At 40.7% G+C, this 12,383-nt stretch overlaps 1 protein-coding gene across 6 annotated transcripts in view; it reads right to left on the bottom strand.

Moving 5' to 3' along the window:
* elna (elastin a) overlaps window positions 1-9,246 on the bottom strand; it is a 46,715-nt gene extending 37,469 nt beyond the window's left edge. For all 6 annotated transcript variants that reach the window (XM_041046394.1, XM_041046396.1, XM_041046395.1 and 3 more), the window contains exon 1: window positions 8,968-9,246. In XM_041046394.1, the coding sequence (XP_040902328.1) occupies window positions 8,968-9,043 (76 nt within the window). In that variant the 5' untranslated portion in view covers window positions 9,044-9,246. The remainder of the gene's footprint in view (window positions 1-8,967) is intronic.
* Between the last annotated feature and the right edge of the window lie 3,137 nt (window positions 9,247-12,383).

The raw sequence follows: 12,383 nt of genomic DNA, 5'->3' as shown, positions 1-12,383 counted from the left end.
TGAGGACTGACAGAAAGAAAAATCAAAATCCTGAAAGCTCAAAAAAAAAAAAAAAAAAAGGAATAAAGAATAATGTGCAGAGTTCTGTATTTGATTATCAAATGCAAGTAATGTGTGTGTATGTGTGTGTATGTCAGTGTGCCCATGCCATTGGCTCCATGGCAGAGTTCTTAGGTGCAGGCTGGGGTGGGGTAATTGTTCTTAACTCTGCTCCTTCATTTCACAATCAAAAGAAGGATTTCCTGTCTCGGCTTCGCAAGCGAGGAAAGAGGGAGTGTGTGTCTGCTCCAACTTTCCTTTCGCTTAGAATCCCGTCGTGCTACTGTACCATTTTTACAGGGTGCATTAGGTTCACTGTGACCGTGCATTCAAATAAGGCACACGCTGACCTCTGCCAAGTGAACTGACCTACCTCAAAAAATTTGAAGATTTCTTCATGATTGTCTTAATTATCATCATCATCATCATCATGTGCTTATGTTCATTGTGAACCCATCCAGGTCATGGGAATGTGCTGGAATGTGTGTGACAAGATTGACTTGTAGAGCACAAGGGATCAGATGAGGCAGAGTTTGCCCTGAGTGTTTGTGATTTAATTAATGTTTGTGAATAAAAAAGAATCAAAAGAAGATTTTAATATCTATTACCATGAAGTAGCTTTTATCAATGATCTTATCCTGCCAAAATAATGGTTTGAAGCTGTTTCCTGCATCTATATTATTCAGCTTGGGGCAGATTCATTCCACTGGAATGGGGAAAGAAATGTGAGAAAATTTTACAACTTAAGATAGTGTGTGAAAGGAAACACAGGGAAGCATTGATAAAAGACTGCCTGTTGCAGGCTGCAGCAGGTAATAAGCCTCCTTGTTATCCATTAAATACAATGACTGTTGTGAGCTGAACTTTTTACTGTCGTGGTTTGAGCCCAGAGTTGTTCTGAGCACATTAAGAGGGTGATGATGTACATGCACTCACAGGAATCCTGACAGTGATTTGAATTTATCATCACTCCTCTCTGGACTTGAATGTGGTCCAGCTGTAAGACTCACTCACACTGGACGGGGTGTCAGTAAGCTAGGAACGCAGCCAGTCATCAGTAAAAGGGAAAGTCAAGTGGGTGGGATAGGGTACATGGTCCGGGAGTGAGATACTGACACTTCCTGCACTGTTTCTATGCCAATTGCAATGTGTATCTAGAACAAGTGTTGGGACCATTGTACAATTTCCATGTACTATTTCCATTTCCATGTAAAAACATCCATATGGGTCTCACACGGGTTATTGATTGGAAGGAATTTGGCCAACACATGTGTTGCCATGTGGGCTCCGAGTGGTGGGGTCCATTTGGGCAGCCATTTGAGATAAATGTGGTTTACCATAGGTTGGTGCACATAAAAAAAAAAAAATCCATTCACATACTGTCCATGGGCCCAGGGGATGAGCCTCTACATCCTTTTAGAGGTTGTGCGATTGCACACAAAGTTAAGAGACACATGTTTTGAACATGGACTTCAAAAACTTTTACTGTAGACATGGTGAGATTTCTTACAAAGTCAACAGAAAGGTGAACAGATTAAAAACATTTTTTAAAAGTGACGATGACTTCAAAAGTGCCTGCACTTCTCTTCAGTGGGCAACTTTGCACAAATGCAGAAGATGAAGACGAAGAAAGAGAGAAAAGTCTTTTTTTGAGTTACCTTGAGGATGATTCCCGATGTGTACATCATGTTGGTATATCTAAAGGATTTGCATCTGGGAAGCTAGGGGACAAAACTTTATTTTTACTAATAGACTTGGTTTGCCCAGATTTCAGCCCATGTGGAAGCCCAAAGGGCCATAGTGGCTGGGTTAATACGCATTTTGGACTGTGTGTTTGCAGCTGAGTGCCCCATCCAGTTTTCGCCCCACCATCACATTTTTTATTGCATTTTTTTTCTGTCTGTGCTTAGAAGATATGCCCACTTTCCCTCAGCCTGTTATCTCAGTGATTTCTAATATTTAGAGTCCCTTAGCAAACCACAGATAACATATCTAAACTGTCATCAGTCGGGGGTTTTAGATAAAAAGCAACTATAATAGCCACTGCTAAGAACGTTGTTTAGCTTAAGTCACAGCGCTCACTCACAATGTGCACCCTCATGGCTGCAATGCATAATAGTCTTTTAAAAATTATGGAAATCAAACTCAATTGCAGCTATATAGAGAACGCCAGCATCGCTACATATCTGTTTTTCACAAGTTACATGCAGCATTAGAAGAAAATACTCCAGCAAACCGCATGAGCCCTGAAATGCTAAGTTTGTATATCACTAAAGGGTTTTTTTGTGCATGAATTTTCTCAAGGAGTTGAAATCCTGTCACTACTTAACATTTTCACATCATCATTAAAGTCCAAATCTAACAAGGCAGCACGTTTGCAGAAAAATTTCATTATCAGAATTCAGTTTCCCCGAGGATTCAAGTTTGTGTTTATACACCACAAAGAGTACAACATGTGAAGTGCTCAAAGGCTTAGATAAGAATCATTTTCATACACAACACATGTGTATGCAAGTGTTTTGGTTTCTACAGTTCCATTGTTTTGAATTTTGATAAAATGACGTAGTTCACCAGACTGGCTAACATGTGAAAAGGACTCAGTCCAGCCGCTTGTACGTTCAGTTTTGCATAATGTCATATTTCGAGTGTCGGCCCGGATAGAATCGAGTGACACGTTTATCAACTGTTCTGTTGGCAAGATAACTTGATATTTTGCCTGAGCATCAATACTGGCTAAACAGCCTTCCAAAAAAAAAAAGGGAAAAAAAAAGCGTGATTCACGAATTTATCTATAAATTACAGTCTAAGTGGAAAATTTATACTGGCTTAAAACACTTCATTTTATGGGGAATATGGGTTACTGGGCCCCGCAAATAATGACTGAATAGCATAGAAGTTAGGAAACTGTAAGTCAGAACTTGTTTTGTTATTGAATCAAATGAAAACCAATGACGGGTTTTTCCGTAGCACCTCCCATGTTAATGACAGTTTTTACAATTGCTCTTTGTGACTTGAAAGAGTTTAGTTTTACCTCATTTACAACAAGCTGGTGAGTAATGTGACATTTCCACGACCCTGTGCTGCGGTTGTTTGATAATTGGTCTTTTACTGAATAATTAAATGCCTAAGAGTTGATGGAACATGCATGGTAGTTAGGCAAGCAAGACCAGCTCGTGAGTGCACACACAACGCTCACACATGCAACCTCACAAAAGTTAATTACAGCATTCCCCCCGTCCTTCACAAAAGACTTAAAGGATCATTACCATTCATGATCACAGTGCTGCGCTCCACATAGCTTGGGAAGTCCTACGGAAAACTGCTCTATAATGTGTTTACACCACTTCAGCCACCTGATATTTGCACAGTTCTGCACTACTGTTTCCAACACTTTCGATAAAATTTAAAAAATGTTTTGGCATGCTAACAACTGTTTGCTGTGTTCAGTTGTATCCAAAACCACTGTCCCAGAAGAGAAAGTTTGGTTCTGTCTTTATGGAAATCTCTCATACTGCAACCCAGAGCAACAGTGCAGTGAAGCAAACACTGTGGTTCCTGGCGCCCCGACATGTCCCGTTATCAGACATGTGACAGCTGGCCTTCTATCAGTCACCCCTTGCACAGTCTATTTTCCACATCATGTTGGAGGGTGGAGGAGGAAAGTGTGAGGAGCATCTCAGATAATAAAAATTTAAATAGGAAAATTCATCTTATTCTTCTGCCCACCTTAACCTGACTTCACCTTCTCTTTCTGCACTGGTCCTGCCTTGTCTAAGTGACACTTCTCTTCATACTTTACCTCAGTGTGAGGTAAAGTATGCACTGGCAAACAAGCTCACAGTCCACAGATGGCAATATTTTAACGAGCAGGAGGACCTGATTCTAATCTTGTCTTTGTTCGCCTTTGGGTTCCTCAGGTGAAGCCTTCCCTCTGGATGCTGACAGAGAATCATTACAACATTAGGAAAGACATGCCTTTGAAACTGAAATACGGGGTTTGGAACAGCTGTGGGCTCTCCTGTATAAGTATTTCAGAGCCGAACATGACTAATGAATAAGCCATGGTTGAAGATAACCATCAGCCATGTGAAATCACTACTCGCTAGTGGAACAAACAGTTCACATTATGATTCTATTCCAGAAACTGATTTATATGATAATGTCGTACAGTAGAACTGACACACTTATGGGATGCAATGTCAAAGAGCCCATAAAGGACCACATTCACTACACACTGCAGAGTATCATTTGCCTCGCTTTTCTCGTGACTTAGTCACGAATATCCATCAGATGTGACGTGTCAGACCGAATACAATGTACTGTTGGTTTTGTCCTCTAAAATATGTGAAATTAACCAGTGCAGCTACAGCAATGTGACTGAACCATGCTTCTGAAAGTACAAAAGCAGTTCACTTAGCAGATGGGGAAAGTATAAAATCAGTGACTTATTCCAAAGACAACAAATTCTTCACGATCAGTGGAACTGAGGAAGTTCAGCAGTAGTTGTGTTGATAAAATCTAACAAAAATAAAGTTTAGTTTGCTTTAGTACAACTAATTGATGCAAATGGCCCAAAGATGCCATGTTAACCCCCAACCCTCCGACAAAAAAAGTGCGCTGAAACAAATACAACACAGCATGCAATGTTTTCATGCCAGAGGATTTTGATTAAATCAATTTAATGTGTTTAATCAGAATTTAATTTTACAACCATCTTCTCTCTTCAGTTATGGTTTTTTATTGAAAAAATATTTTGTTTTATACTTTTGCTGTGGTCATGTTGTCATGTTGTTTGTAAACCTAGAAAAGCATAGACATCAGGAGGCAGCGGTGGGTCAAGATGAAAACATTCCTGACAGGAGCCATTTCAGATTACTGGCCCACTGAGACTGCTCCCAGCAGCTCACAGCCTGGTGAGGGCTGCTTACAGAGTGGCTGGAATGAATCATCTGAGTTAATGTGCTTCTTTGTTGAAAACTTGGCACTGGTTGAGAGCAGACCAAACATCTGACTAGGAGATGCGAGCACTGACATTTATCCACAACTACAGAGCAAGAGCTAAACAAATTATTAACTGGTATGTGTTTCTAGCAATGGTGAGGACTCACTCCTACGTGGATACCCTCACAGTCATAGTGAACACGAAGTATTTATGTTTGTAAAAGTGATACCTTTGTGAGAAACCTGTAGGCGTTTGAGTCATAGGCATGTTGGATCGCAAATCAGCGAGTCAGTCATCCATTTCTGAAGGAACTGGTCTGCATTAAACAGTCCATCAGATTTACAAAGCTAAGACAAGTCATAGTAAAAATGATGTGTATAGTGCTAAGGAATTGTACCCTAGACATTTGCAGTGCAGTCCTTTAGAATTACGTGTCTATTAAAACAACTCTTCCATCCCAGACCTCTGGTCCAAACAACACTCTTAACAGTAGTTACAGTAAAAATGGTGATAGGAAAACCTGTTGGCCAAAATGTTAGTAATCGCTTCTGGCTACAAGCTTCGATACAGAGACCAACTTCCCAGCCAGGCAGAGTGCTTTGATGTAAAACTGCAAGCCGTGGATGGAATTGTCCAATCTCCTAACTCTTTCCCAGGACACGTGCCAGAGTAAGACGTGAATGCACGGAATAACAGCTCTTTCACAATAGCAAAACCCTGGTCAGTCAGCGCTTGTAACCAAAAGGCTCCTACCCAAATGAATACTCAATGAGGTCACCTCGCAGCAAATTACACCAAACCATTCAACATCAACAAATTAAAATGCCTTTGTGGGTCCAGCATTAAAGAAGCAGAAGAAATTGAACAAAAACGTTACTGAAGAAAAACCGCCGTGTCTTGCTCAGACAGCACTTAAAATGGTCTGTGTCTTTAATTGCAGTGTAGAGTTGTTGAGCTCTGGGATGACTATGTGTCACATTAATCCAGTATGCAGTGCCTGGCTCTCAGCCTTGCCAGAAGAGGGATTAGAGCCAAAGAGGTGTTCACAACACACGCTACCAATAAAGTCTGAAGCACCACGTCTCTGGGGAATTGAGACAATCAGTCTTGGTATCTACCAGTAATGCTACTATTCATCACCACTGTTTGCCATCCAATCTGCACTGATTTCGTTCAACTTCACCTACACCCGGGCGAGTGTCACTGATTAATGCATTAAATTCTTCTGAGGTCTTGGGGCTGAACCTAGCCATTGCCAAATGAGGCAAACTGGTTTCCAGCAGTACTAAAGAAAAACATCACACAACCTCTTTAAATCTTTGGAGACGGTAAAGGCACAGAGCGGCTATTTTCCCCTCTTCATCGCCCGCTAGTCTCTGCCTGTCAGAATTGTGCCATTAACTGTGCTTTGTCATAAAAGCCAAACTAATGACCTTGGCGCAAGTCCACCAGTTGGTTGTTAAGGTTCTCTGGAGGATTACAACATATGTCATATATATCAAGTTAAGAAACAGAGGGATAGGATACTTGATACACTCTCAAAGCTGGTATCATTTCACAACAAATTTGTGAGCCCCTTGTGAGCTGTTCACTCTTCCTTTTATTAGGTCAGTGAAGAAAAAGCCTGATTAAATTCCTGGGCTGAGGAATCTATTCAAAGAATTTTATCAACCGTCTGGGTCTGGCTTTGATTCAGTTATCAAATGTAGCAATAAAAAACAGAGGCCGCTGAGCCCAAGCTCCGTCAACACAAATTTATTTTGATAGGAATTACATCCAACTCACCGTTTCCATGTGACAGATGCTGTTTGTTTGCAGAATGTAAAATAAATCTGCCTCCTTCGACGTAAGAGGAATACATAACAAACATACCTGCACATGGTCAAAGGGTAACATGACAGCGGGCATTATTTATTAACAAACTCCTTCACAGATGTTTCCTCAAGGACCATAACTCATTTACACTTGTCGACGGAAAACATTCAGACCGACCTTGCACTCCATCATAATTTGAGGGGCGAATCTCACAAGTGCGAGAGGTGTTTTCTGTGCAGAAGCATTTAAGGAGTGATAGGGTGTTAATGAGGTTCATGTTACTAACAGATAATTGACCCTTGGAACAATCAGAATGGGGTTTTTTTTGGGTTTGTTTGTTTTGGGGGTTTTTTCCAAGTTGGAGCGCACAGACGCAGATGGAACTAGTTTGAGCACCACAGAAATGTTTGATATGGATGAATTCAACACTCACTTGAGATCAAAGTTGTGCTCCTAAGCCGATTTTGATATTTGTTGGCTCCTTTACCTGCTATATATTTTGCTTGAATTCACCTTGAAATCTCAACTGAAATGTGGCTGGCACTGAGAAGAAAGGATAAATCTGCTATAAGACAGAGAGAAGACGGGCAAAGAAAAATTTTTACATGATAAAATCTATGACCTGACATAGATAGACTTGGTAGACTTTGTCAACATGTTCAAATTAGACAAGGCCAACAAGCAGTCAGGAAATGTGAGACTTTATATGGACAAAATATTTCTTTTAGGAATCTACCAATCTAACCATAATGCATCCGAAAGGACGCTTGGACACTGGAAGATAAGGAAGATAAACAGCTGTGACTTTTAAGCAAACAAATACAACAGAAAATGTACTCAAATGACTCCAGCATACCCAGCCCCAGATGCTAAACATGTTTTCCAGTTGGGGGCTGAATAACTCCGAGAAGCTCAGCCAAAACACAGACCAAGAACTGAATCAAAGCAGCGCAGAAAGGGGAGAAAAAGCAAACACACAGGCTGAATGAGAGTGGGAGGAAAGGCATGCTTACAACCTCTCTCTCAGTCTCTGTCTGTCTGACAGAGATAAGCTGCAACTTTAAGCCACACTTGAAACTAACCCCTCAAACCTGCGTGTTGCTGCTCTCGCTTCGAGAGAGGAGCCAGTCAAAGCTGACAAAGTTGACACTCACACTCACTCCCTGTCCAGATGGGAGTTCATCAGGGGTGAATTTAAACTGTGGTTTTGCAGAGCGGGAAGAGGGAGCAGCTGGAACCTTCACTTCCTGACATGTTATAGGATAGGATCTGCACCCATGTAAACATACACTATGTACACATGGGTGTGTGTAGGATGCAATGTAATTGTCTGAAAGACATTAAAAATACATATCTATGAGAAACTTGTAAAGAAAAGAGATGAAAAGAAAAAATTTAATTTAAATTTCACAGATTTCACACACACACACACACACACACACACACACACACACACACACACACACACACACACACACACACACACTAATGATATCAGTAGTGAGCATTATTATAAAGTTATGATGAAGGGTTATCTCTTATACAGTTAAACCTAAAAACCATCTAAAGCCATGGGACACAAATTTGCAGTCATAGTGCTGTACCTCGCTCCTAACAGCAGCAATGGACATGTGAAAATGATCCAAAGAACAACTTCCTTTCTGTTTATTGTAGAGTCTTCTCCAACAGTGGTGTGATGGAACATTCAGAGTTTCAGTACGGGTGCAGAAGCTCAGTCAGACTAAACAATCTTTGATTTTCATGACTGTAGACTGGGGCTTGATTTTATCAATTTATTTAAACCACCAAACAAAAAATCCATAGCAATGCAACTGCAGAACTTTTTAAACTGGGATTGAGCAAACAAACAAAAAAAAAACAAAACAAAAAAAACAACTTTGTCTAACTATAAGACGAAGTTACACTAAACTTTACTTTTATTTCATGTTAATTTACACTGTTACACTGCAAGATATAAATATGATTTCATAAAAGGTTTCAGTTAAAAAGTGACAGTAATCCTTGACAGCTGATGATCATCAGAGAAGCTTTTAAGTGCTTAAGAAATTAAGTTTTATGTCTCTGAGGGACATGAAGACATTGCACCTGTTCTAAGTCTGTGATTGATGCAGCAAAGATCATGGCTCAGTTCACCTGCAGCGTACACTTACCTCCTTGAAGAGAGGGCTGAATCAGTGCTAAGAGGAAGAGTCCACAGAAGAGCAACAGAATGTTTCTGTTAGCCATCTCGCTCCAAAATGCACCACCCCTCTCCCGATCAGCTGGTTTTATTCTCTTCTAGCTAATTACCACTAGCCTGAAGACTTGAAGAGTCGGGGAAAAGGTGAAAAAAGGGAAAAGATATGAGACTTGACGTAATTAAGAGAGGGCAAAGACTCTGGTTCAATGGATCACTTTGCTTTTTTTCCTCCTCTATGTCTGGTGTTGCTGTTTTTATTCTGGTCACTCCTGCCAACAGTTCAGACACTGCTGCCAGCAAGGAAAGAGAGAGAGAGGTAAAGAGACACACACACACAGAGGAAGAGAGAGAGAGAGAGAGAGAGAGAGAGAGAGAGAGAGACAACCCCCCCACTCTCATCCAGAAGGAATTGAACTGTCTGCCAAGCATTTGCATGGATACGGAGCGTACTTATCTGTAAGAGTCAAGAGAGAGTCCGAGGAAGAGCAAACCTCATACCCAGATAATTATCTTTTCTCTGTGGCTCTAATTTTTAGCTAGTTAGTTTTCAGCACAGGCTGTAACATGGATTTTTACTGTTTCTTTTGAGCAAATGATCCAGAAAAGTTTGAAGTAGAATGAAAAGAACACAGCAACTATCAGCATGTGTGCAGAAAATATCCGAGCATTTCAAAGTCGCTGGCTGCATGAATAAGTGGGGAATAGCAGCGCACAGCGTTTGGCAGTCCATGTGTGGAAACCAGTCACAGTGAGAAGAAATGAGAAAACTGTCGGCATCACACAGAGAGCCCAGAGAACATCAGCCTGCTGGTCTGTGCAGTGTCTCAGCCACTTCACCAGGACAACTGTGATCATCAGTCATGTAACAGTGATCAGAAGTAGAACAAGGACCAACCTCAGTCCATGCTAAACCTCAGGTAGCTCTAATGACTGCTGCACTTTAGATGCGCTCTGGATGTGAACTGTCTGTGTGTGTCTGTCTGTGACTGCACAGACCTGCGGTTTACACAGCTGCCATTGACCCACACCATCTCCTGGCAACTCTGGTGGGCTTCATTCATTCATTCAAAAAACGTTGCCTCAGAACATTATCCAGACACCAAAACGTAACTGGGAAAACAATTTTATAGAACATAAACATAATTTCTAGGAGACAGAGGTGTTTGGCAAATGCCTTTTAACACACTGGTGAAAAATGACTTGATGTTACATTTATTAACCAAATGTAACATCAAGCAAATCACTTTAAAACAACTTTGTAAACTCCTCACTGATTGAACTGTTTTACGGAAATTGTGTGGACAGAGGAATTGCGCTGGAGGAGCTCTATCACTAACAGGACACATCCTCTCCAGACACCTGTGTGCAGATTCATCTTGGCAAAACACGTCAAAACCATTATTTAGGAAACACCTCACCGCTGACAAGGCTGTCATTGTCCATCTTTTTGTTCCACCCTGGGACACATTTTTGTGATTTCAAGTAGAAGAGGTTGAACAGAGGTACTTTTTACTGGCAAGAGCTACGGCCAAAGTCATTGCTCTCTCAGACACAAACCTGACAGACCAAGCTGTTGCACGCATGCTAATGGGTTCTGCTGTCCAAGACACACAGTATCCTTCATAGTAGTGACGTTCACCATTAGTGTTCATATTCCCTCATGCTGATTTCCTTGAAGTTAGTTCAGGCATCTTAACAATATCAGCTGTTAAAGGTTTGTCAAGACTGAATGCAAAGCATGCTCTCACATGAATAATGAGGAACAGTCACACAGTTACAGATAAGCTTGAATTTTTCACTCAAGTAGAAATTATTTACAAAAACACACACACAACACAATGAGCTGGCACACCGGGTTACTGGAACAGGTTTGTTTGTATGCTCGCTGAATTGTTTAAATTCGATTAAACGATTTCATTTTGCTTCGCTTTTCTCAGGGCAAACCTGAGATCCCACTGGTTTAATGCCCCCTACCACACCACTCATAGCAAACGGTAAATTATAACTGCCTACAATATCATGCAGAGGGGAAAGATGAGTTCAATAATCAGTGCAACATCTGTTTTTCTCAGTGAACTCATCAGAAGCATGAAAAAAAAGACACTACATCCAAAAAACCTATTATAGTCAGTGACAAAGAAACATTTGAGCTGCTCTCAGTTCTTATGATTACAATAAATCATTAGTTACAATCCAAACATCAGTAGGACACCGACCTAAGGCAGTATCCTGCGTGGTACTATTCTTTCAATGTTTGATTTAAGACCAAAAGCCCCAGCTGACTGGGCTGTTTGGGAAGCAAAAGTGTATTCTGGATGAGAGCAGTGTTTTTCTCCATTTATTTGCGAGTCTAAATGTCTATTTTAGCGCATGTCTGGTACTCCTCCGTTGGGCCGAGCTGAATGGTGTTTTTGCCAAAAAGGCTGAGATTGAACATAGACTTTGGTGCAGGCTGAGAAGAGGTCACACAGGACTTACTGTCATTAACAAAAACATAAACTGTAGGTTCTTTGTAACAATTATGTTTTCCCTTTTTCCATGCCAAAAAATGATTTATATTTATAGACAACAGTAGCATATATTCAGTTAGCTAGTGTGAGTTTCACCATTGAGAAATGTGTTAAATCATTTTAGTCACCTTAGTTGGAAGTAGTTAGTGTAACTGCATACAGCAACAGAATTTATCTACAGTAACTGTATGTTTTTGTTTGAGAAATAAGTGAAGTGGTTTTTCATGACAGTGGTGGTGTCTGTGTCTAATATATTGGCTTGCAGATCATTTCAGCAGATGTGTAAATGTGTGGTTAGAAGCTAGTAGACAAGCTCTAAATAAATCAAGGTTATTCTTTCACCAGCCTCAGGTCACTAGCCAGTCATATCTGCCGATTATGAGCTTGATAACATTGAGTTCAAGAGTCTGGTTTGCCTCATATACCTAAATCTCTGAGAGTGTAGACCTTCTTTGTGTTTTTGTCACATTACATTGCCCAACATGTCGCAACACGCAGGCTTTTTCACTGGAACCAGCTCTCTTGGAGACAACTGAGGATTACAAAAGATCCCAGCTACAATGGCTCTGCATCTGCAGGCACAGTTGGCAGTGCATCACAATATAATCCACTTCAACCTTCCAAGTGCTTTTGGCTTTGGCAGAAGGGAAATGAAGTCTGTAAAGACAATTTTTGAGGTCACTGCCAGAAACCATATCAACTCACTGAGGAAAGGGGTATATTAAATTTCAGGAGGCTGTATTTGAAAGCAGACATACTAATTAATTCTCTGTTCTAATGACTGCGTTTCTCCAGTTCAGCAACCAAAATCAGCTATGCATCACCTGGTCCCACAGACAGATCTAAAATTAATTTGACACAACAGACTGATTTACTA

This window comes from Toxotes jaculatrix, chromosome 9, assembly GCF_017976425.1.
Source record: "Toxotes jaculatrix isolate fToxJac2 chromosome 9, fToxJac2.pri, whole genome shotgun sequence".
Classification (NCBI taxonomy): Eukaryota; Metazoa; Chordata; class Actinopteri; family Toxotidae; genus Toxotes; species Toxotes jaculatrix.
Note: the sequence above shows the minus strand (reverse complement) of the source record. Positions and strands in the feature narration are given on the sequence as shown.